At 36.0% G+C, this 27,670-nt stretch overlaps 1 protein-coding gene across 3 annotated transcripts in view; it reads right to left on the bottom strand.

The window, feature by feature from the left end:
* Positions 1-27,670, bottom strand: part of KLHL1 (kelch like family member 1) — a 376,595-nt gene that overhangs the window by 280,352 nt on the left and 68,573 nt on the right. For 2 of the 3 annotated variants that reach the window (XM_081547212.1, XM_081547211.1), the window contains exon 2: positions 3,726-3,908. The exons of the other annotated variant lie outside the window; for it this stretch is intronic. In XM_081547212.1, the coding sequence (XP_081403338.1) occupies positions 3,726-3,908 (183 nt within the window). The remainder of the gene's footprint in view (positions 1-3,725; positions 3,909-27,670) is intronic. 3 annotated transcript variants of the gene reach the window in all.

Consider the following 27,670-nt stretch of genomic DNA (forward strand, 5'->3'; position numbering starts at 1 on the left):
TACATTAAAAATAATTCTAGTGCCTCCTTTATCGTGCCTAGGAGCCTTACTTCCCAAGAACAAAGACTGTTGACTGTATGTTTTAGATTCTTCCACAGTTTTTCTATGCACATAAAATTAAAAGCACCATTATTTCCAACTCAGAGGAAGTTAGCTGTTTAAGATTTTCCCATTTATTTATATCCAAGGCACTTATTCTTAATAATGGCTAAAGGAGAAAAAAACTCAAAAGCTTAACTGTATTTCATTATATACTTGTATATCATAAGAGAGTAAGCCATGGAAACTCCTTAATTCTTTCTTTCTTTTTTTTTTTTTTCAGATATTTTAGGGTTTTATATGTGTTCTTTAATTTTGAATGCAGCAGTCATAACTTTAACAATGATACCAGAAATCTATCCTTCAGTCAGTTATAGAACACATATGCTTTCACAATCTCCCTATTTCTATATGCTTTCCTTTATGCATAATTTTTTCAATAGATATGACATTAAAAAGTGAGGTTATTCCCTGTATATTTGGAGGTTATGTTTGGCGAAAACCTGGCATGCTGACTTAAGTTATTAAGAAAAACTTCTTGGAACGTCATATTTATGGTGCCTGTATGGTCATATCTGAGTAAATCAACTATTATAAATAGTGTCCTATGGACTAGGTTACATTTGTATCAACAAGATAGTCATATCAAGGCTTTTTGGACAAATCACATGAGTAAAGTCTGTTGTTTCATTTTCACTTTTCCTTGGGAACACAATTCTAATAATCTGAGTTGCTTTTGTTTTAGATTTATAAGTATTCTTTTACTATTGAAATTTTGACTGTCTAAATTATTAATATTGATCTTGCTAGTCTAATTTTCAGCATCTGACATCCTAATTATAGGCAGCCCAGCTAACAAAAATTCCTATATTTAGAATTCGGAGTTTTACTTTCAGATGTTTTGTTTTGGTAGTTGCTAATCAATTAATCTGGACCATTGATAAGAAGTCTGTATTTTAGAATTTCTTTGAGAAGCTAAAGCACAGATAAACTCAAGATTTTTATTATTTTTTAATTCTGAAAATGTATTAATGGTTATCTTAAATACTGTTAGCCTTTCAGAGCTAATTTGCTTAAAAATATGCCTATCGATAATCTAAATATACCTGTAAAGACATGGCATTTCATTAATAAATAGTTATGACTTACATCAGATTAAATATATATATGCAATATAGTCATCACATAAGCTAAAGATTTTATGAGAAGTCAGTAATGGTCATAATCTGTTAACTTAAATGGGAATTGATTTGAAAGTTTCAAATGACAAGATAATTAATATGAAAGAAAACACACATGATCTTTGTGAATGACTATGACATTTAACTTGCAATGTCTTTTCAGGCAGAATAGGAGATCTTAATGCAAATTGTTTATTTTTCCATTATTTGAACTTACCTTATTAGTCCCATATTATTCACTGCTAATGACTCAAATATCATACATATTTTGTCCAAAGACAATATTCAATTTTGCTAATAAAAATATAACAGTATAACTTAAACATCCATTCATTTGTTGCTATTACTAAGATTATTATTTTTTAAAGCAAAGATCTAATTTTGCATTAATTACAGTCATTTTTTTTGCAAAAGTATAAACAAGGAGGTGCAATGTACTTGCAATTATTAAAAACAGTGCTTGCCTTTTGCAAGTGTCCCATAAATATTTTCCCACATATTTGTTAATACATGTTTAACACAGATATCTACTTGTTGAAAGGATAGTACTAAAGTTTTAAACCACAGAGTGAGAAAATATAAATCCTAATTTAAATAAATTTAGTGAATAGGGTAAAATTTTGAAAAATGTAGATAACTGACAATAATATATCTAATTTCATATATGCTAAATACATAAAATATTGAAATGTTTAGAATATTATTCATATAAGTAATATATTGCTAAGATATATTTTCCAGTAATCTAAACCAATAAACAAACTTATGTTTTAGTCATATTTGTTATAAAATAAATGCATAATTTACCAAATTATTTAGAGAATAATATTAACAATCTGGATAAGGAGAGTAATATGGAAAACAATAGAATATAATTAATATGAGGAATTGCTCAATATACTGATTAAAATTGCTTCAAATGAGAAATACTAAATTAGTACCAATAAAAGTCTATAAAATAAGATTATTAAAATTATATAAAGCTCTGCTTTAAAAAATTAGTGAGAATTTAATCTGTTGACATACTTTTGAGGTGACTCCCTCTGTCTTAATATGTAGATATATATTAAACTAGTGGGTAATTTAAATAAAATAAACTTAGCTACATTTGAAATTAAAATCACTTGTTAACAGAATTTTTATCTAGATATTATTTAGATGATAGGTTAGAATAATCTACATATTTGTCACACATATCGCAGCACTGTCTCAATAATAATGACAATACAATTGTTCTATTGGTAATGATAATGCAGCTTCATAGAAGTGCTTGCAAAATAAGTGTGAATATTGTATTATTGGAGAAGGAAATGGCAACCCACTCCAGTATTCTTGCCTGGAGAAGTCCATGGACAGAGGAGCCTGGCAAGCTTCAGTCCTTGGGGTCACAAAGAATTGGACATGACTTAGTGACTATCACTATTGTATTATTAGAATTGCTGTCATAGTTAGTTGATGAATTGAACCCCATAAGATCTAGATGAATTATTTAATGTCAAATGTTCTTTCCTATGCATTTTTAGTGTATTGGTTTAAATGCAATGTCCACGATTTAGCATTCTTATCATAATAGAGATATAGCCTTATATTTTGGAATTCTTCTCATAGTTTGCACTTAGATGCATATATATTATTGAGATAATGCAACATAAGTTTAAAAATATGGGAAAGAGAGGTACATTGAAAATATTTATTATACACAGTTTATTGTTTTCTGTTTATTCATCAGTATTAATGGTATTAAATGGCATACATCAAGGTAGCCTAAGGCAATTTGTCCATATATTCAACTATTTAAAATAATCAGTATCAAAAATTAAATTAAAATTATTTTCTCATTAAAATTTCAAAAAATAATAGAAAAATTGAGAAAAAATTCAACATCAAATTTAATGAATTTTCGGAAACTAATAGCATATCAATAGGACACAAATAATCAGATATCTAGTTCATGTAACTTAGAATTATTATTTATAGGTAAATAATAAGGAACATTTAAAAATGCATTAATCTTTGAATACATTGGGCCTTAGAAATAATATCAGTATGTCACAAATTAAAGAACTTTAAATAAATTTAAAATAAAGATATTACTATGAATTTCCTGTGATATCACATTGAATTTCTTAGTTGAAATCGACGGTGTATACCAAAGATAACCTGACTTTCTTTCAATTTTGACAGAAAAGCATATCTCATTTCAGAGCTTAGGTACATACTCCTAAGTCCAAATTGATTCCCAATTAGTATGACTCAGTAGTGAGTCAATAAATGGGGTATTTTTCAACCTTATTAGAAGCTTAATTTTTGAACTATTTACATTTGCTTTAATTCTTGAAAAGATGACTTAACATGGCATTATAACTCTCACCAAGAAAATTACCCAAACTTCCTTAAAAAGGTGGATTCTTACTTCTCTAATTATGGAGTATTTCAAAATCTATATACCAGACCATCATTCTAAATATAATAATTCATATTTCTGATAAAGACAGATTACTATACCTGTGTGCAGGTATTTTTCGGTTCCCAACAATCAGGATGACATCACAGAGTTGCTGTTGCTTCAAATAACTTTCCATTTTTCTGAATGTTTGCTCAGCATGGTGCACAGCCTGATAGAATTCTTCAGAGCTACCAGAGTCCATATCACTTTGAGGTGTCAGCAAATGGCTAGTTTCTGACAGTCTGCAAACCACACACAAAAAGCACAAAAAGATGGGGTTTATAAAGCGCCACCGATTGTTCAGAACTGTATACAAAGTTTTAGTTTTAAATTTAAGCTTCTCTCCTTATGTCCATTATTATTAATATGTCAGAAAAATCCATTTGGAGTTAAATGATTTGTTTTAGGAAGCAATAAATGAATTGTAAATTTTTCTCACCTTAAAGAAATTTAAAAGATAGATTATCTGTATTTATTAGGAGATAATAAACTTGAAAACAGTCAGAAATGGTAAATTACAAACATAACCTACCTAAAATGAATTACTAGTTAAATGTTAATTTAATCAATTTGAAATTGAGTTTAACCATTTAACTATATGTTTCTAAATTACTATTCTTGTGAGGTTTTAGTAAATGTTGTTTTATATAAGTAGGTGATTTTTACTGTGAGAAATTATGTCATTTGGAAAACGACTGACAAAAATTTGAAGTAGATTGTTGATTCATATTCTGTACCCAACTGATTAAACAAAAATATACATATATAATTATGTAAAAAACTTTCAGTTCATTCACTCAGTCATTGCGACCCCATAGACTGCAGCATGCCAGGCCTCCCTGTCCATCACCAACTCCTGGAGTTAACCCAAACTCATGTCCATTGAGTCCATGATGCCATCCAACTATCTCATCCTCTGTCATCCCCTTCTCCTCCTGCCCTCAATCTTTCCCAGCATCAGGGTCCCTTCAAATGAGTCAGCTCTTTGCATCAGGTGGCCAAAGTATTGGGGTTTCAGCTTCAACATCAGTCCTTCCAATGAACATCCAGGACTGATCTCCTTTAGGAGAGACTGGTTGGATCTCCTTGCAGTCCAAGGGACTCTCAAGAGTCTTCTCCAACACCCCAGTTCAAAAGTATCAATTCTTCGGTGCTGAGCTTTCTTTATAGTCCAACTCTCACATTCATACATGACTACTAGAAAAACCATAGCCTTGACTAGACGGACCTTTGTTGGCACAGTAATGTCTCTGCTTTTTAATATGCTGTCTAGGTTGGTCATAACTTTCTTTCCAAGGAGTAACTGTCTTTTAATTTCATGGCTGCAATCACCATCTGCAGTGATTTTGGAGCCCCCAAAATAAAGTCAACCACTGTTTCCACTGTTTCCCCATCTATTTGCCATGAAGTGATGGGACCGGATGCCATAATCTTCGTTTTCTGAATGTTGAACTTTAAGCTAACTTTTTCACTCTCCTCTTTCACTTTCATCAAGTGGCTTTTTAGTTCTTCCTCACTTTCTGGCATAAGGGTGGTGTCATCTGCATATCTGAGGTTATTGATATTTCTCTCGGCAATCTTGATTCTAGCTTGTACTTCATCCAATTTTAGGATTTCATAAAATCCATGATACTTAATTTTGGCTCTTACATCTAGTAATATTATAGGCTGTTTCACAATAAAGACATTAAGATATCATATTTTATATATAGAACACTCTCAATATACATGCATGATAGGGCCAGTAGACTCAATTATGTGCTCTGATAATAAATCCTTAAAACAATTTAAAAATGAAACTGTATTAGATGCATAACATTAATAAGGAAATAAATGACGTATTTCAAGATAGAAAGTGACATGGAGTATTTTACTTCCAGTTACAATGCAATAACTTGTTGCTAACTAACCCCCCCTCACCAGGAACACCAGAAAAGAGATTACATAAAATATCAGAATAACTACTGGAATATACTTATAGCTTCTAAGACAGCCAGGATCTGAAAGAATAAGATCCTAGAATAAAGGTAAACTCATGAAAGTCAGCTCAAAATTACACATAACTTTTTCTTTCCTCCTCAGTTGGTAGTTGGTTTCTACCAACTATAAGCAGCATCAAGTAGGAGTCTGAGAACCTAAGAAGCTAATAATGCGGCAACTAAGCAGAACTTCTGGTGGTACCATGTGGCTTGGTGGAGGAATGGATATTGGCCTCAAAGGCAGTCAGAACTTGAGGGCAAATGTGGGATCATAAGGCAGGAAAGTTCAAGTGTGGCCACTATTGTGTGCCAGTTTTCCCTTAGTGGTTATTTGCTGATTCCTAAATGTGCTAAGTGAGTAAAAAATAGTTACAGTACGTTTAGAAATTAAACAGAGATTGAAAGATAACAATTAGAATTTAAGGGCAAACAGAAACAGGGAACTCTGGTAAATAAATGGACTCTCAACTGAACTTATGAAGAACTATATTCTAGAAGTCAGAGAAACTGGAAATAGACAAAATAATACAAAGGCTGAAACCTAGATTTGAATCAATGAAATCTCCAATTGCATTAAGGTGATTTTCTAATGTAAATGCCAGCAAACAGTCAAAATAAATTCTCATTAGAAAGAGATAAACTTACTTAGATTCTTTGATTTCTTGTGTATGTGCATACAGCACTTGACATTAAAGAAAAGTAGCAAGCTTATAAAGAAGTTACAGGGAGAAAAACAAACATTAGAAACAGGCCCCCAGGTACTACAGATATCTTTAGATGGATGGATCACAGCTAGTTGTTTAGTAGATGTGAAAATAATTATCATTAATATTAATATTCTTTAATATAGCAGTGATTTGCTGCTGCTGCTGCTAAGTCGCTTCAGTCGTGTCCGACTCTGTGCGACCCCATAGACGGTAGCCCACCAGGCTCCCCCGTCCCTGGGATTCTCCAGGCAAGAACACTGGAGTGGGTTGCCATTTCCTTCTCCAATGCAAACATAAGTAAAACATATTTAAACTAAAGTAAAAAAAACTGTCACCAGAGAATGGAAAAAGAGATCATGTCCTCCAGGTGTTTTAATGAGGCAAATATAGCATTGATACAAAACCTGAAAAGGATGATACAGGGAAGGAAAATTAATGGTCATTGTCTCTCTTAAAGTTATTTGCATAAACTGTAAGAAAATATTAGCAACCAAATATAGAAAAGTATGTGAAACGAGAAATGAATACAAAAAATAAAAGTATCAAATATATGGTTGGTAATGCATCAAAACTAAGTTGAACTTAAAGGAAAACTTTTAATTATATAAACCACTTCATTCATTCATACAGCAAATATCAAATTTTGTTGAATCCTTTTCATCTTGAGATTGACAACAAAATCTACTAGTACTACTTCTATTCAACATTTTTCTGTAGGGCCTTGCCAGTGTAATGTAAGCAAATAAAAAAAAAATTAGAGTTAGATAAGAAAAAACATATTTGGTATTATTTCCAGAAGATTTTTTTGTATACATCAGACACCCAAATGAATATACAGACAAGTTTATGAATCTAAACCCAGTAAAATTATGTGTATTCTCTGTTATCTATAATATTTTCCTTTGTAACATAGTTATTTTCATCAGAATTTACGTTTTCCTTTAAATATTTAAAATATTTAATAGCAATAATAAATATTTAAAATAATTAATAGAAAAATTGCTATAGTATTTGTCTTCCTTTCACAAGTTTGCAAATTACAACCCCAGAATATGGTATTTTCTAGCATATATTTTAGAAATTCAGGCTTAGGCATATGCAACAAAACAGAATTCTTTCAGACATTAACACACTGAACAGAAAAGTTCCAAAATTCCCTGAAGGATACATCTTTAAATCAAGAATAAGCATAATATTATTGACTCTCATTTAACTAAGGAGAATAGAGTCAGAACTGTAAGTTGCCAATTAGATCAAGAATTCCCCTTTGAGACCCTGATATTTCTGGTTTGGTGTCAGACTGCATGAATAATGTCTAAAAATCAAGATATTAGAGACAGCCCTGCAAAATGGCTCCAGATAGGTTTCCAGGAGGTTTGGGATAAATTCAGATCCTTATGTTAACTTTCTACAGTTAAATAATGTACTTACGGCAGAAAGTTTTACACCTCATTAAGAATTTCATAGCTTGGGAAATGTTATTGGGAAAATGATCTAGTATATTTTATTTTCAAGTCACTCAAGTTGTGATGGATGCAATATTAGAGAAGATAGGGAAAAATATAATTTATTTTACTTTCAGTTTTAGAGGTTGGTGAGACCATAGACATAAAATGAAATAGGGCATACATAGAATTTGACAAGATCTAGGCAAAGTCAAAAAACTAATTACTGTCAAGGTAGTCTTTTTTTTTTCACATAACCTAGGTACATTAGCAAATGATTATGACAGGGACTTGAGCCTTTTCTGAAGAATTTGAAAATGCTTTGAGAATAAGTCTTAAAAGAACAGAGTTAGAATCTAGCCTCAAAAATTATTTTTTCAGAGTTCATATTCATTTCTAGATTTCTTTAGTAAAATTTCTAATGCTTTGTTTTTTCATGTTATATATGAAAACAAGTCACTTTTCTTGAAGAGTAGTTGAATTGTGAGAGAAACAATTATGTTGGTTTGATGCTATTTTCTCCTTAGAAAGTCACTGTCACAGTGCTTACACATTTCCTCTTAAATATTTTCCTGATCTCAGACTTGAGTAAGGCTTGTTGTTCTTAAATTTTGGCTCAAGATGTAAAAAGCAGTTTCAGGATGCGTATGAATTTTAAGCTAAAGTTCATTGTATAATGAAGACTTATTATATACCTAGGCTTATTATTTTAATAAATGCAATCTTAAAATTTTAAGATATAGATGTCATATCTTTACAATATTTTCTATATCTAAAATGCCAGAAAAATCTGACATTGGATTATTGAAGTTTATGTCTTCAACCTAAGTAAACTTTATAGTCTCTTTCTAATCTGAGAGTCTAACAGCTGTTGCAATATGATGTAGTAATTTTTATTCTTATTGTGGCCCAATAATATAAAACCTCTAGCATATGGGATCTAGTTCCCTGACCAGAGATCAAATCCGGGCCCTCTGCATTGGGAGAGCAGAGTCTTAGCCACAGAACCACCAGGGTAGTCCCTAAAGCCTCTAGTTTTAAGAAACACAATTTTAAAAGTCTAATATGACTTCTTCCCATTAAAATTTAAACACATTTAAGATTTCCTGAATCTAAAGTATTAAAACAATAAAAGGAAGAAAAATTATTTTTGACCTTGTGAAAAGAACTATGTCACTCAACAGTGGTGGCTACAGGACTGGAAAAGGTGTTTTCATTCCAATCCCAAAGAAGGGAAATGCCAAAGAATATTCAAACTACCACAAAATTGTACTCATTTCACATGCTAAGAAAGTAATACTCAAAATTCTCCAAGATAGGCTTCAACAGTACATGAACTGAGAACTTCCAGATGTACAAGCTGGATTTAGAAAAGGCAGAGGAACTTGAGATAAAATTGCCAACATCTGTTGGATCATAGAAAAAGCAAGGGAATTCCAGAAAAAAAAAAATACCTTTGCTTCATAGACTACACTAAAGCCTTTGACTCTGTGTGTGTGTGTGTTTGTGTGTGTGTGTTGCTCAGTCATGTCCAAATCTGTGAGATCCCATGGACTGTAGCCCACCAGGTTCCTCTGTCCATGGGATTCTCCAGGCAAGGATACTGAAATGGGTTGCCATTTCCTCCTCCAGTTTGACTTTGTGGACCACAACAAACGGGAAAATTCTTAAAGAGATGGGAATATCAGACCACCTTACCTGCCTCCTGAGAAACCTGTGTGTAGGTCAAGCAAGAGTTAGAACCAGACATGGAACAATAAACCAGCTCAAAATGTGAAAAGGAATATGTCAAGGCTGTATATTTTCACCATGTTTATTTAACTTATATGCAGAGTACATCAGGCAAAATGCTGGGCTGGATGAAGCACAAGATGGAATTAAGATTGCCAGGAGAAATATCAATAATCCCAGATATGTAGATGACACCACCCTTATGGCAGAAAGTGAAGAGGAACTAAAGAGCCTCATGATGAAAGTGAAAGAGAATAGTGAAAAAGCTGGCTTAAAACTCAACATGCAAAAGACTAAGATCACGGCATCTGGTCCCATCACTTCGTGGCATAAAATTGATCTGGCCACAACAGGGAGTTTTTGAAATTCCAAAACTGGTCTTTTTGTGTGTATAATTAGAAGCTAAAAGGTCTGAAACTAAGCAAATAGAGAGGGAAACCTAATTCAATTGATATACTGAAGCCTCCCAAAGAACTTATGAAACCCAAAAGGTCTGTGAATCAAAAATTACTTTATTTTCAGATACTGTTTCTAAGTTCCTTCCTACAAATAAAAATTTGTGCCTCATTCCCTGGATTTGATCCCTGGGATGGGAAGATCACCTGGAGAAGGAAATAGCAACCCACTTCAGTATTCTTGCCTGGGAAATCTGATGGACAGAGGATGCTGGCGGGCTATATAGTCCATGGGGTTGCAAAAGAGTCAGCTATGACTTAGTGATTAAACAACAACAACAAATACTCTAAAAATGGGTCAAGAGCCTTCTTCCACCTCTCCTTCTCCTTCAGCAATTTACCCAGAACTTGATAAGCTCCTTTTTTGTCTTTGCCTTCTTTTTGGCTCTGCCACATAACATGTGAGCTCTTAGTTCCCCAACCAGGGATCAAACCTGTGCCCCCTGTAGTACAAGAATGGAGCTCTAGCCACTGGACTACCAGGGAATTCCCAATGCCATTGTATCTTTCTGATTCTCCTGTTCCTCTTCCAAAATCTTCCTACCTAGTAGTCTTCCCATGAAAACTTTTCCCTTTGTCACCACTTTCAGCCATGCTGATATTCACTACCTGGTAGAATACAGGTCTTTGTCCCCAGCAGAATTATGTGCCACACTTAAGGAATTTCCCAATGCTGTGCTTTTGAGAATGTAACTTTGTGATATACACCTATGATCCAGAATTCTCTGACTTGTATCAACTAATGAAAATCTTAGAGAAAACCAAGCCAGACACTGGAAAACTACTGCTGTCTGGCTTCACCCTTTAGATGATATCCATAGAAAGGACATCAGTGTCATGGGACCAACGTTAGTGAAGAAACTCCTTGTGTTTTTCTCATTCCATTGACTAAAGGAAAATTCAGTTTTTACACAAAGACCTCATGAAATTGTTCATAGTTATTACTCATGCCCTCAGAACATATTCTGGGAAAACTCTGCTATCTCCTGTGGCAAAATCCTCTTTAACTTAATGAAATCATCTTTAATTCAATCTTTGCTGGGGAATTAATGAGAAAATCTATTGCTGATGAAATGGGCACAGTTAAATTGGAAAACAATGGACACTCATGATCTGGTCAACTTGACTAATCAGCTCTCTATAACAATCACTGCACAGAAAAACTTAAGACCATGAATATCATGGATTTGCAGCTGCAGCAAATGGAAAGACAAATTCTCAAGGGCCCTTCCAGGATCCAGGTCCCTACCACTATTATCAGCTGCCTGGCCATTGGAAGAATTACCCAAAGTTAAAAAGGAGGCCCTATCAGTGCCCCAAACTCCTTGTTCTGACTGGTTTAATGGACTTTCTGAGAAATTCGACAGATGTCCCCCTTTCCTAGATACTCACAAATAAGCATGATCTGAGGAGAGCGTTAGGGTCATCTCAATATTGCACTAACACCGTGGGGAGAATTGGACCTTTTTATAGAATCCAAGACTATTACTGCTCTTGTAGACACAGGAATAAACGTCTGTCTTGAACCCCGCCAGCCTCAAGATCAGAGTACAGGAAAGGCACAAATGGTGGGAGTTTCCAACACAGATATGAAGGTAAATAAATTTGGTCCCTGGTTTTTTGAGATAGGGTCTTTTCTAGGAACTCACCAGTTTCTTCTTTTTCCTTCTGGACTTTTCGGGCTGAAATCTCCTGCAATTATTACAAGCAAGTATTTCCTTTTCCCCACAAAGGGGAAATACAACTACAAATTCTTGACCCCTCCAGATCTGATCCTAACTCCAGTCCTAATATCAAGAGTCCCCCTCCTTGCTGCTGTTTGTCAATTCCCAGTCACAGGGATTTGCTAGATTCTGCTCCTCCTAACTTATGGTCTACTTCTTTAAATGGCATAGGACACATTCATTCAGCCTCATCAATTAAGATTCATGTAGACCCTAATGCTGGGAAAGACTGAGGGCAGAAGGAGAAAGGGGTGACAGAGGATGAGATGGTTGGATAGCACTGACTCAATGGACCTGAGTTTAAGCAAACTCCAGCAGACAGTGAAGGACACAGAAGCCTGGTGTGCTGTAGTCCATGGGGTTGCAAAGAATCAGGCATATCTTAGTGACTGAAGAACAACAGACCCTAGTAAACCTTTGCCTCCCTTGACGCAAAACCTTCTCAGACCTGAAGCCCTAGAAAAAAATGTGTCCCATTGCCAAGGCATACTCCTAAAGGGGCTTCATAATCCCATGGCCAAGTCCTTGTAACAAATCAGTCCTTCCCATACGCAAACTTCATAATGCAGGCAGCCATTTCATTCAAGATCTTCGAGCCATAAACAATATAGTCACACCACACCTCCCTGTGGTCTGCATCCCTCATACTATTCTCCACTTAATCCTTCCAAACACATAGCTTTTTGTGTGTGTTGATCAATCATGTCTAACTCTTCATGACCCCATGGACTGCAGCTCTCCAGGCTCCTCAGTCCATGGAATTCTCCAAGAATACCAAAGTGGGTTTCTATGCCCTCCTCCAGGGGATCTTCCCAACCCAGGGATCGAACCCCAGTCTCCCACACTGTGGGCAGATTCTTTACCGTTTGAGCCACCAGAGAAGCCCACAGCTTTTTACAGTTAGAGATTTATGTAGTGCTTTCTTCAGCATTTCTGTACATCCAGATAGTCAGTACCTGTTTGTCTTTATGTGGGTAAGATGCCAATTTACTTTGTGCCTCAGAGCTTCATGGAAAGCCCCACTTATTTTTCACAGATATTGAACTAAGACTTGGCCAATGTATATTTTGCCCATGATGCTACTTCATGCCAATCTGTTGACAAATGTTTGCTATGTTCTCCCATTGAGGAAGCAAGCCTCAGGGACAACCTACACCTCCTCACTCACTAGCACACTAAGGGCATAAGGTCTTAAGAGATAAGCTCCAATTTGTCCAAACTCAAGTAAGATACTGGGCTCTGCTAGGGGCCAAAGAGCTGCCCTGCAGTCACTCAAGAAACTATACTGGGGATACTGATAAAAAATAGTTGGGGAAAACAATACTTTTGGAAACCTCCTACAGCAGTAGCCAAAACATGTCAGAGGTGTCAGATCTGACCCAGGTATAACTTAGGAAAGCTTATTCATACTCCTCAAGACCAATTTCCTTTGCTTCTAGGTCCCTTTGCTATCTGGCAACTGTATTTTATCCAGCTGTCTTCCTCTCAAGGATACAAATATATTCTGGGGATGATTTGCACAAATTCCCAATGCATGGAAGCCTTTTCTTGCAGATGAGTCACTGCCCTGGCAGTGACCAAATTATGGTTGGAAAGGATTATTCTTACTTAGGAAATTCCCTTGGAATTACATATTGTCAAAGGTAGCCATCTCACTGGACAAATTTCAAATGCTGTTTGTGAAATCTGGCATATTAAACAGCATTTCCATTGTGCCTATTCACCTCAATTTTCTGGTCTAGTAGGAAGAACCAACGTCATTATCAAAACTCAATTGGTAAAACTCTCTGAGGCTTTCAATCTTTTTTTTTTTTTTTGCCTCAATTCCTACCCATTGTTCTATTAAATGTAATATCTACACACTTTGGAAAACAAATGCTACTACTGCTAATTCGCTTCAGTCATGTCTAACTCTGTGCGACCCCATAGACAGCAGCCTACCAGGCTCCTTCATCCCTGGGATTCTCCAGGCAAGAATATTGGAGTGGGTTGCCATTTCCTTCTCCAGTGCATGAAAGTGAAAAGTGAAAGTGAAGTCGCTCAGTCATGTCTGACTCTTCGAAACCCCATGGGCTGCAGCCTACCAGGCTCCTCCATCCATGGGGTTTCCCAGGCAAGTGTGAAAACAAATAGTCACCCTTAGAAATAAATACTAGAAATCCATGATTTTGCTCAGGGTTAGATGAGCTCCTTCTAGTCAAGGGAGGTCTTTTATATTATTGTTAAAGTCTCATTAAACCTGTAAACAAAAATGAGTACCTGACTGAAAAATCTTTACACGGTGAGCTCCCAGGAGACTGTATAAAATACCACAATTAACAGCTAGGGGACTATGTTTATTGGAAAAGATAGCTTGCAAAAGATGCCTTACAGCCCAGATGGAAGAGATTCTATCAGGTACTTTCAAACAAACTTTGTGCTGCTAAACATAAAAGTATTACCTCTTAAAATTGCATTTCCCCTTAAAAAAAAAAAAAAAAAAGACTTCCCTACCTGAATGAGCCTCTGAAATTCTTGGAGACCTAGAACTGAAACTGACTCTGACGTGAAGCTGATGGTATGTGATGCAGACAACTCCTCCAAGACTCTGGACCAGGCCAGTTGTCAGCATGGTCCCTGATTAAATCTGATTAAATCTCTCTCATTACCTTTGTTCTAATTGCTGTCATCAAAGAACTGCTATATCTTCTTAATTATGTAATAACTGATGATGTATCAGCTTGCCACTCTTCCTTCTTAAGCTCCTTCTTACAGGCAAAATTTTCAATGAGTGAAAACATTTGTAATGAATTTATGCCTGGAATGAAAGTTTAGAGGACATGACTCTGGGCCTTTGGTCCTTTGATTTTGACTATGAAAGACCAGATATTTAAAGTTTTGGGACTCCTCCATGTAGCTATAGATTTAGTAATGTTCTTTGCCCTACATAGAGTGAGCATCTTTCATTAGTGGTAAGTCTATGAAAACCATAGATCTTGTCTTTACTCTGCTGAGAGTAAGTCTCTGACTTCAGTTCTTGGTCATTTAATTAATCTGTTCGGCTTGAAATTCTTTCATTAACCAGGGCCAGGAGCCATCCTCAATTCAATTCAGACACTCAGTCATGTCTGACTCTGTGACCCCATGGACTGTAGCCTGCCAGGCTCCTCTGTCCATGGGATTCTCCAGGCAAGAATACTGGAGTGGGGTGCCATTTCCTTCTCCAGTATTATCATTATCTCTCTCAAAAACTATCCATACCCCATATGCCTGGGAAAATAATGCCATCATCTGCATTTGCCAGTCTAGCCACTGGAGGAGGAGAAGGCAATGGCACCCCACTCCAGTACTCTTGCCTGGAAAATCCCATAGAAGGAGGAGCCTGGTGGGCTGCAGTCCACGGGGTCGCGAAGAGTTGGACACGACTGAGCAACTTCACTTTCACTTTTCCCTTTCATGTGCTGGAGAAGGAAATGGCAACCCACTCCAGTATTCTTGCCTGGAGAATCCCAGGGACGGCAGAGCCTAGTGGGCTGCCGTCTATGGGGTCGCACAGAGTCGGACACGACTGAAGCGACTTAGCAGCAGTAGCAGCAGCAGCGGCAGCCACTGGAGGAAGTCTAACAGACAGTTGGATCCCCATCAACACTCCAGATTACTGATTGAATACTGGGATCCTCTTGCCTTGGCTATCTTCGATCTTTCTATCATCCCTCTACTATGTCTTATTCAGAATTCATCTGCTGTCCCAGAATATCCTACTAATTTACTGTGTCACAGCTGCCTTTTCTTCTTTGTCAAAATAACCAGATAACACCTACCAGCCCCCGACAGTTTTCTAGAAATGTTTCTTCCAACAGGACCTGGCAATTACCTGGAAACACTGGATTCAACTTCCAAACACCTACTTTTACCTCACTGTGTAACAATGAAACATATTGTTATGATAAACCTTTTGTATTCCAACAAAGAAGGCTTCTAGGTTACTCAAGTATTAACAGACCATGATTTAATTTCACCTTTAACACCTCCTTTTCCTGTGCTCCACCTAGCTGTGTCTTTATTTGTAATTGGAAGATTGCCCCCAGGGGATGTTCTCCAGTGGTATATTATTCTGGTTCCCTCCAGAATTTGTGATCTCACTTTGAAATTCTAAGACCCCAAGGAAGCTGTCTTTTTGCCTCTTCATGATTTGTGGTCCCATCAGTTAGCAACTTCTTGAATTACTCCAGCCATAGCTGTTCCTTTCTACTTCCTTTCCCAACCATGTCTTGAAGGTATTGTCTGTACCGTTTATCTTAATCCGTGATTCCCTGAATGCTCCTCAATCGACTGCAATCCCACTTCTCCAACCACCCATATGATGAAACTGCTTTTGTCAAAGTCATCACTGTCTTCCAGCATTATTATTGTTCATTTCTTAATGGTAGAGAGTTGACCAAGATGCAATTTTGTCCCTGTGCTAAACAATTCAGACGTAAACATCATTTACTTTCCCTCTTCCAAACAAACCTGGTATAAAACATATATTTTTCCAAACAGTACATAGATTAGGCAGAAATAACTGCTCATGGAATAGGACACAATTACATCTGGAAGATTGAACTGTGGAAAAGAGTTTGCCTGCAATGAATGAGATCTTGGTTCAATCCCTGAGCTGATAAGATGTCCCCGAGAGGGGAATGGCCATCCACTCCAGTATTCTGACCTGGAGAATTCCATGAACAGAAAACCATGGTGGGCTACAATCCATGAGGTCACAAAGAGTCAGACAACACTGTTGAGTAACTAACACAAAACTGTAAAATAGCTAACCCCTCCAAATTACCCATCTCTTTTCCCTTTAAGATGCCTACCTTTGTGCCAGTCCAAAACTATTACATCATAAATTCTACACACTGCCAAGCAGCCTCCAGTGTTTATTGCCTCCTTGGTTCAAATAACAAATTACATGTTATAAGTTCCTATCTGATCTGATACTTCAACTTTTAATACTCTTCAACTCAATCTTTAATTCTAGGAATACTAACTAATTCTACTTCTTGCTATGTATGAGATTTCTTTCTTCTAAGGCTTTCACACACATATTTTTTCTTTACCTGAAACTTGTGTAACACATTGAAATTCTCATGAATAACTTTACTCCTTCAGAGATCAGTTTAAATATCAATTCTTTCAGAAAGATATCTTTTAATCTTCATAGCTTGCGAGGTTGCAGTTTACCCTGATATCTAGTATGATTTAAATGCATCTCTGGCATATAGATATTTTAGGAGTTCATTAATTATTTGTGGAATAAATCAGCTACTTTATGTTTGTTTGTTTCATAGAATGCAAGCATGTATTTTTGGTAAAGGCATTTATATCTCAAAAGCCAACAGATGTGCCTGACACACAGAAATAGTTGTTAAATGTTTGAGTGAATTGCTATTGCTAAATTTTCAATAGCTCCCAGAGTTCAGTAGAAAAAAACAAAAACAAAACATCTGCAACTACTATAACCAGAATATGCTCCCGTGTATTCTCTCATAGTGCATTTATGTATGCTGTGAAAATACTAAAGAGTAAACTAAATATAATGTAGTAAGTACTTAAAAAAAATGATCTAAACAGGCATTTTGATACATTTATTTCAAACAAGAAACCCTGACAAAGACTATATCTCAGCATTATTGGACTTCCCAGGTGGCACTAGTGGTAAAGAACATGCCTGCCAATGCAGGAGACATAAGAGACACAAGTTTGATCCCTGAGTCAGGAAGATCCCTTGGAAGAGAACATAGCAACTCACCCCAGTATTCTTGCCTGGAGAATTCCCATGGACAGAGGGGCCTGGTGGGCTACAGTCCACAGGGTTGTGCAGACTTGGACATGGCTAAACCAACTGAGAATGCACACATAGCATTTTAATGTCAATGATTAAGAGTAGAAACTAAAATGGCAAGATAAATTTGCAAGAAATATTTTTTTTATCTTGAAAAATTAGTTAGCTGTGGTGTTGTGAGGATAATTTCAAAAACATTTCTAAAACAATATAAAAAAAAATCACTCATGCATAGTTCTTGGAGAAGGCCTGTAATTAGTGAAAGATTCTTTTATTTAAATGACAAAATAACTGTTTTAGATCTGCAAATTTAGTATACATTGAAGAAAATTTACATTTATTTATATTATGTTTTCATTAAGATAATTATTTTAACTTAATTTTTTTCATGAAAATTTAAAAGTTTGTTATATTCTTCCTTTGTTGCATTTCTTAAATATTTTATATGAAGCACATTTATTTCAGTTTTAAAACTATAAATATATTATTACAAATAATTTCAAAGTTCAAAAACTGATAAATTATTCTCAGACAGTAAAATGAAATATTGCATATATATTTAACCCCATAAGTCCTCCACTTAGAGTTAATGTTTTGTTATTTTGAAAAAGAAAAGGGAAAACATTTAAATAAATTTATTTTTAAAAATCAACTTTGTATTATAATACTAGAGTATGAAACATCATCTTCATATGTTGGTACAGAAGAGTAAACTAATGATAAAAATAAATATCCGGTTATTTTAAACACACTGATTTTAAAATCTTTCAATTATCCCCAGGAGAGAGGCTCAGATGCAGGAAATACAATGGGTAAAGTTCAAGCACCAGCTGCTACTATTTAGAAACAAGAAAAAAATGAATATAGTAATTAATGTTTCTTCTGGATAAACTGTCTCTTATAAGATAATTATAATAGAATTTTAAGTAAGGATTTTTATCAGAAGTGTTGAAACACACACACACACACACACACAAACACACCACACACATTGATAAGATGGAACAATAAAAAGCAATAACTTAGAAGTCAGGGGAAAGGGAATATATGTGTGTGTGTGTGTGTGTGTGTGTGTGTGTGTGTGTGTGTGTGTGTGTGTGTGTGTGTGTGTGTGTGTGTGTGTGTGTGTGTATGTAATGTATGTGTGCATTCTGAGTCTCTAGTTGTCTGCAAAATAGAATTACCATTAACAAACTTTCTCATAGATGTTTGTGTAAATAAATGTTCATATTTAAATTTGCTTTGTCACTTAAGCTCTTATGCATATTTCCAAAAAAATCCCAAATGTGAAAATATGACCAATAACATTTGTGAAATTGAAAGAGTACTTTTGTGAATTAGATGCATATCAGTACAGTGCAGTATGTTACTTGAAAAATCATACCTACTTTAAACAATAAATAGATATATAAAATGAAAGCAAAACAAATAATAAATTTGTGGTTTCCTGGTTTTAAGTTTTTAAATGCCTAGTTTATACATATAATGTGTATATATATTTTAAAAATATATTTTAGATGTGTGAAATCAGAAGAAGTGAAATGATATATTTTAAAGAACATTAAATTCAGTATAAGGAAAATTGTGCTTCAGGCCATGATATAATGGTTGATGAGTAAATCACATTTAGATTCTGAAAATTCTCAGCACTCAAAGAAGGAAAAATCCAAGAAGACAATTTAAACAGAAAGATTCATGCAATATGAAATGGTATAAAATTCTGAAAGCGCTCTTAATATGAAATGCAGTTGGAAATTGACATGAATGATAAAATAGTGTAAATTCTGCCTTGAGAAGATACATCCCACACTCAAATTATTACAATAAGATGCTAATTTGTATAGACAGGGACCTGAGAAACACCAATAGTGAAAGATTCAGAAGGTATCAGATTAAGGTTGACCTGTGTAAAATGAATTTATGTGGTTCAGAGGATTCAGAAGAGTGACTGTAACATCAATTATGGGCTAAAGGAAGTCTGAAGTAACAGAAATCCTAGAATCTGTAATGTCAACATTTCTCAGTCGTACTATAGAAGAAAGAAAAATACTTATGGACATATAATTCTGTATTATTTTATCTTATTTATATCATTCCGTTGTACTTATGCATGCATGTGTGCCACTTTACTTCAGTTGTGTCCGACTCTTTGTGACCTGATGGAGCCCACCAGGCTCGTCTGTCCATGGGATTCTCCAGGCAAGAATACTGGAGTTGGTTGCCATGCCCTGTTCTAGGGTATATTCGTGACCCAGGATTGAATCTGCATCTCTTATGCCTCCTGCAATTGGAGTCAGGTTCTTTACCCCTAGCACCACCTGGGAAGCCCAGGTAGCATACTTTGTATGGGATCATATATGGAATGATACAGGAGATCTATTATGGCCAACTTATTTAACCATAACTATTGGACTGAGTGACTGAACTGACTGATTGAATGTCCTAGTGAATATTCTTTCACTGTCAAGAAATTTACTGGCTCAGAGATCAGTAGCATACTTTTAAAGCTCTCTGGAACAGAAACTATAGATTCTGATGATACAAATTGTAGTCAATGACAGTACCTATGAATACAAGACAATACGGTTGTTTTGTCTTTATTCAGTTGTCCAATCAAGCTTGCCACCTGTTTTGGTAAATAAGGTTTTATTGGAACATAGCCACACATTAGATTATGTGTTCTCTATGGCTACTTTCTTGCCATAGCAGCAAATCAATTAGTTACTACAGAGACCATATGCCCCATGGAGCCAAAAATTTTTACTATCTGGTCTCTTATACAAAAAAAAAAAAAAAGTTGACTAGTCCCTACCCTATTATGATCAAGGGAATGAAATTGTGATTATTAGATTTTAGTTACTGGGGGGAAAAAAAAATATATATATATTAGAAGGTTCTTGTGTGAAATGGATAGTCCATCCACCAAATTTTTTCTTGGTCTATTTAATCAGAAAGAAAAGTGATTTCTTTTGTGAGAAATCTGAGTTCAATCATCATGGCAGGATTTTTATGTCTTCTCCCTAAGTTATGAGAAAGTCAATTCCTAGGCAGGTTGATAAGTTCTAGGTCCCCAAGGAGGAGAAAGGGGTCTGGGATTCTTGAAGATGCAAAAGGGGTCTGGAGTTCTCAAGGAGGAGGAAAGGACAACTATTTTCTTGTCTACATTCTTTGGTCTTAAATCATATAAAATGTTTTTTCCTTTAAGCCGGGAGCTGATGATTATACAAGAAAACAACTCAGTTTAAACTCTGTAATAAGGATTATATAGCAACAATGTATCCTGCTTGAGGACAGTTTCTCCTTCTTGAAAACCTGACTAATCCTGTTATCTTAAAATGTATATTATGATAATAGCCAGGACATGGAAGCAACCTAGATGTCCATCAGCAGACGAATGGATAAGGAAGCTGTGGTACATATACACAATGGAATATTACTCAGCCATTAAAAAAAATACATTTGAATCGGTTCTACTGAGATGGATGAAACTGGAGCCCATTATACAGAGTGAAGTAAGCCAGAAAGAAAAACAACAATACGGTATACTAATGCTTATATATGGAATTTGAAAGATGGTAACGATAACCCTATATGCGAGACAGAATAAGAGACACAGATGCATAGAACAATTTTATGGACTCTGAGGGAGAAGGTGAGGGTGGGACGTTCTGGGAGAATAGCATTGAAACATGTATATTATCATATGTGAAACAGAACACCATTCCATGTTCGATGCATGAGACAAGGGCTCAGGGCTGGGGCAATGGGATGACCCAGAGGGATGGGATGGGGAGGGAGGTGGGTGGGGGGTCCAGGAAGGGGAACACATGTAAACCCATGGCTGATTCATGTCAATGTATGGCAAAAACTATTACAATATTGTAAAGTAATTAGCCCCCAACTAAAATAAATAAATTTATTAAAAAAAAATGTATATTATGGGAGTGGGTCTGGTAAAATCTTTCTATTGTTATTTCTAATCCTGTTATCTTAAAATGTAAATTGTGAGGATGGGTCTAGTAAGATCTTTACAACCTTGAGACATTCTTTTGATTTATTGTACTAACCAATTAAAAAAGCATATAACGCCCTTTCTAAGACTAGCAAGGGGGGCACTCTTCGTCCCCTTTCTGATGTCTATCTCAGAAGCTTTCTCTGTCTCTTTTTATACTTTAATAAAACTCTGCTGCACTAAAGCTCTTGAGTGATCAAGCGAGGTCCCTCATCTCGGAGCTAAATCTTCTTCTTTGGAGATTACAAATCTGACATCGTTCACCATAAGCTATCATCTTGGGGGCTCGTCCGGGATATTCAGGACAAGGTAAGAACACTCTATGTGTTCAGAGAGCTATAGCCTCTATGTTTTCTCAGTACACACATTTTCTGCTTTACTTTACTAACTCTTCCGTGCCCCTGTGTGAATGAATGAGACACCCTGCACGAAGCAAGTGATGAGCCCTGCTCTGCGGTTCTGCAGTGCCTTGCGGTAATGACTGAAGGTAGCCCCCAAAAGGGGATCCTTGTGAGGGCTTTATACCAACCTGTCAATGCCAAGAGACACCCAAAGTCCCTGCGAGGGGAGCGACCAGAAATGGGCTAGCCTGTGGGCCAAACTTTCCTATCTTGGTCAGCTTTTCCTGGTCTCTTTGACCATTTCATAATTATGTGGGGAATTAGAACTACTAACCTAATCTGTCAGATCATAGACTTTCAAGGGACTTGTGATTCATGCCATTAATATGTACTTTTACTTAGACCCCAAGCTTAGTACTCATGGGAACCCAGACTTGGCTAGGATTGTGTTTAAGAACTAAGTGGAACTAGTGAGTCCTTGTCATAGCTGTGCCTCCAAACTATATGGAAGTGCTGCTAGTGAGCATGAGGTGTCTAAGAACATAGGTCAGGAATCCCCGTTTGGGAGTACAGTGGACTTCTTCTTTGGGTAGTACTAGCTCTTGGTGAACTAGATAAAACTCTCCAGTGGTTTACTGATGTGGTAATGACTCATCACTTCTACTGCGGTCAGGACTGTACTCAGGAATGTCAAGGGTCACATGGAAGACTGCTGCTTTCCCTAGTAGCACTAGCTTGGGAAACTTTTTGGGAAACTACTCTGGCAAATCAAACAAAGGTCGTGGTGGTATGGAACTAGAAATCAATTCGAGATGCCATCGGGTCTACCCCTGGTGCATCTCCACCCCTCCTTGGTGGTAGAACTAGGAGGGACGAGTAAGGTGCCTGTGTCGGCAAGGAACAGATTAAGTCCGACCAGGGAAGGAAAGCTTCAGTGAAATTCTGTCTGCATCCCCATTTAGAGCAATGAGGGATGCTTCTGGTAAAAAGAAGCCATGGCTGTCGATGCCGCAGTTTTCTCTCTTACAGATGGGAGCTAGCAGTTCCAGAACTACTCCTTTAAAATGTACTTAAAAACTGCGACAAGTTTGATTCCCCAAATTTAAAAAAGACAAGTCTGATTTTTGTGATACTGAATGGCCACAGTATCCTTTGGAAGGCGGGGAATGCTGGATGGTTGAAAGGTCTCTTAAGGGTCTTTTAATCACAATACTGTTTTACATCTAGACCAGTTCTGTAGAAGACAAGGGAAATGGGTAGAAGTGCCATGTGTTGCTCTTTATCTCTCTGTGAGACATGCCAGACTTATGTCCTAAGGGTGCAGACTTGGGTGTGAAACATTCAGCTCCCTCCTGTCCTCTTATTTTGCCCCTGTACCTGAGGCTCCCAACTGAACAGGCTGAGAATCAGGGTACCCTTCCAGGAGGGGTTGTTTCAGTCTTGGTAAAAATTCAAACAGTACTAATTGCGGTCCAGATTATTTAGAAGATCCAAAAAGTACATAGAAGTCTTTATGGAACTAACTTTACTTTATGAGCTTACTTGGAGAGATATAATATATGTCTTGAGACAGATGCTAATCCCTGACTGAAAAAGCTTGAATTTAGGGGGAAGCTACAACTTTTGGACATGAATGGCTTGAATGTGAGACAAGGGGCAAGAGGGAACATGAAATAGCCCTCCTTCCTACTGGGAGCCAAGCAGTTCCCATAATGGTGCCAGACTGAGATGATAACATGGCTAAAGGAAGGTGGAATCAGAGCCATTTTGCGGGATGCATTCTTCAAAGACTCAAGTGAGCACATGCTAAGATTTTAAGCTATGCTAAGTTGACTGACAGAACAGGAAGAGAAAGAAACTCCCGGTAAATTCCTAGATAGACTACGAGAGGCTCTCCACAAGTTTAGTAACATTGATCCCAAAAATATGGAGAGAAATGTTCTTAAAAGATATATTTCTCACTCAGTCACCTCCAGATATCTGTTGCACGTTACAAAAACAGGCATTTGGACCAAATCAGTCTTTAAAAAACTGTTACAGCTGACTCAGATGGTATATTATGGTAGAGAATATGAGGAGGAAAATAGGAGGAAAAACAGAACCAGGCAACCAATAATGGCTGTTAGATCTGCTCTGAAACAGCCTGAGGAAAAATTCCCAGAGGAACCAAGGTGAAAAGTGATGGACTTCTTATTACTGTGGGAAGGCAGGGCATCTCAAGAGGGATTGCCCTCAGGCATCTAAACCAACTCCATCTCAATATCCAGTCTGCAAAGGACCATGCTGGAGAAGAGACTGCCCTCCAAGATGTAGGCCCCAGGGTCAGACTCTCAAGACAATACAGATGGAAGGTGCCTGGGGGTCACTGAAGCTCCTGGTCCACTTTCCTCCCAATCCACTACTGTAATGGGGCTGTCTGGATGAGTCAAATGCTATTATTTCAGTCATCCTTTAAGTGGCCACATGGACTCTGTGCTATTTTCTCACCAGTTTCTAATCATACCAGAGACTCCCTCACCCCTTCTGGGGAGGGATATACTGAACAAGATCCAGGCCTCTGATTTTCAAGAATATGGAACCCACTATATTTAATTAAACAAAATGTAAATCCTAGAGTGTGGGCTGATGAAAAACTGGGTTGAACACAAAGTGCTGTTCCTTATTAAGCTCAAAGACCCTCAACTTTTTCCACATCAAAAGCAGTATCCATTAAAGCCCGAGGTTAAGGAATGGTTAAAATCTATCAGTGAAAATTTAAAGGAACAAGGACTATTAATTCCCTGTAACAGTCCATACAACACTCCTATTTTGGGTGTAAAAAAGTCAAATGATAAAGGGAGATTAATTCAAGATATATGAATAATAAGTGCCTAATCTTCATACACTATTGCCTGAAATTCCTGAATGAGACATATATTTTTCATTCATTGACTTGAAGGATACTTTCTAGAGTTAAACCTATACTAAATCATCCTCTGCCTATGACATGAAGACAACTGAGAGGATTCTTGGGCGTTATAGTCTATTGCCCCTTTGGGTACCGGGTTATGGGGAATTGCATGGCTTTTTATATAAAGTTACAACTGAGACGTAGCAAACTGACAAGCTGGCTAGATCCCCAGTGACTCAAAAGGCTTTTAAGTCTCTTCAAACTGCAATCTGCAGGCTCCAAATTTGAGCTTGCCCACAGGATCTGAGTTTAGTTACCTACTTAAAAAAGGCTATGGCCACATTAAGTTTAGTTGCTCAGTCATGTCCAACCCTTTGCGATCCCATGAATTGCAGCACGCCATGCCTCCCTGTGCATCACCAACTCCCGAAGCTTATTCAAACTCATGTCCATTGAGTCGGTGATGCCATCCAACCATCTCATCCTCTGTCGTCCCCTTCTCCTGCCCTCAATCTTTCCCAACATCAGGGTCTTTTCAAATGAGTCAGCTCTTTGCATCAGGTGGCCAAAATATTGGAGTTTCAGCTTCAACATCAGTCTTTCCAATGAACACCTAGAACTGATCTCCTTTAGGATGGACTGGTTGGATCTCCTTGCAGTCCAAGGGACTCTCAAGAGTCTTCCCCAACACCACAGTTCAAAAGCATCAATTCTGCGGCGCTCAGCTTTCTTCACAGTCCAACTCTCACATCCATACATGACTACTGGAAAAACCATAGCCTTGATTAGACAGACCTTTGTTGGCAAAGTAATGTCTCTGCTTTTAAATATGCTATCTAGGTTGGTCATAACTTTCCTTCCAAGGAGTAAGTGTCTTTTAATTTCATTGTTGCAATCACCACCTGCAGTGATCTTGGATCCCAAAAAAATAAAGTCTGACACTCTTTCCACTAGTTATTAGAGAAATGCACATCAAAAGTGCAATGATATATCACCTCACACTGGTCAGAATGGCTATCAACAAAAAATCCACAAATAACAAAAGCTGGAGAGGATGTGTAGAGAAGAGAACCCTCCTGCACTATTGATGGGAATGTAAATTGGTATACCTACTATGGAGAACAGTATGCAGGCTCTAAACTAAACTGAAAATAGAGCTCCCAAATGACCCTGTAAAATTTCATTTTCTATACACAGAAAGTGCATATAAATCAAATATAATCTAGAATATAACTTAGTGTAAAATGTATTTTTATATAAATCTTATGAGTCAAAATGTTATTGGAGTGCCAAATAATTTATCTTTTTTTTTAAATTAAAGTTGCTAGAAAAGGGTATCTTGGATGCAACTTACATGCATTGAAAATATAGATAGTTTTTGAAGATTTTTGTCATTCAAAAATTTTTTTTTTCTTCTCTTGGCACATATCTCAATGATATTATCACTTAACTAGACAATATACTTTGTCTAGTTCATGCTTTCTTTGTTTTTCTATTAATAGATAAGTACTAATTGACATCGCTACCTTGGCTATACCATCTTTAATATAGCCCTCAGAGAATGAATTAATGTTTTGTCTATTTTTCATCCTAAAGTAGTAGGCCCACAACTAAACCTGGATAATGACAATCAAAAAAAAGTCACACAAACTGCTGGACCAATCTCACCTACCAGGGACAGAGACCAAAAGCGTGAAAATCTATGACACTATAGTCTTGGAAAGGAGATCTCAAACAGTACGTTAGACAAAATTGAAAGAAAGAAAACTATTGTGCAGATGAAGAAACAAGATAAAAAGCCACAAGGCCAAATAAATGAAGAGGAACTAGGCAAACTGCCTGAAAAATAATTCAGAGTAACGATAGTAAAGATAATATAAAAATCTCAAAAATAGTAAAAAAAAAAAAAAATTGCAAGAATCATTTAACACATTTAATAAAGACCTAAAATACATTGATGAACAATATCCAATAATAAAATATGCCTTCATTTTCAGATGCTTATGTGAATCCATATATTTGAATGAGAAAGATAAATGATTTTATCATGACAAGCTGAGAGAAAAAATTAGCTGAAAAGGATTCTTATTTCTAATGTTAATATTAATTTTCTGCTTAATAATAGGATATAATCCAGTCTTACAATAATCAAAATTAACAACAAATTCTATTAGGAAAAAGGAGGGTGGATACTGAAATTAAAATGAGTGCACAACTTTATAATAAATCAATAATTTTACATGGCTATAATATTCATTGTTTTTTTTAATTTGAAGAATATCAGAATACTCAGGTGCAGTTCTAATCAGAATTTTAATAGCATTTATTAAATGACAAATAGTTAAGAGGAAAAATACAGAAATGTTATATTTTGAGTGTGACAGTGAAGAAAATCATCACTGAATCTGTCAAATTGAAAGCTAGTGAAAGAGATAAAGAAATGCAAAATAAAGTCTGGGAGTTTTTCATGCTCTTTATAGCATCATTCATGCATTTATAATAAGAATCTCTAAGATTCAAATATTACTACAATTGCTATGGAACTTTTATAAATATCAATAAGTATTGTGAAATTAACAAAAATGTAGTATGCATAATGATATTGTTAGTCATTTATGAATTTTCAGTCAGCTTGCACAGCTAAATATACAGGAGAGCTAAAAAAAATCAACAGATAGTCAAAACACATTTTCTTTCACGGCAAAAAGATTTGTTGGTAAACATGGTATGCTATTTTATTTCCTTCTTTATTTGGAATAGGTTTCTAGAAGTATATATATGCTTCTTTCACAATATTTTTAAACAGTTTTAAAGCAATACACATAGTATTACAATAAATATTGAATTACTTCTGAAAAAGACAAACTAAAAAGTATTTTTAAAACTTCAGTTTAAAGTAATATATACTAATAAGTGA

Source organism: Giraffa tippelskirchi, chromosome 12 (genome assembly GCF_054371585.1).
Source record: "Giraffa tippelskirchi isolate mGirTip1 chromosome 12, T2T-mGirTip1v1.2.pri, whole genome shotgun sequence".
Lineage (NCBI taxonomy): Eukaryota > Metazoa > Chordata > Mammalia > Artiodactyla > Giraffidae > Giraffa > Giraffa tippelskirchi.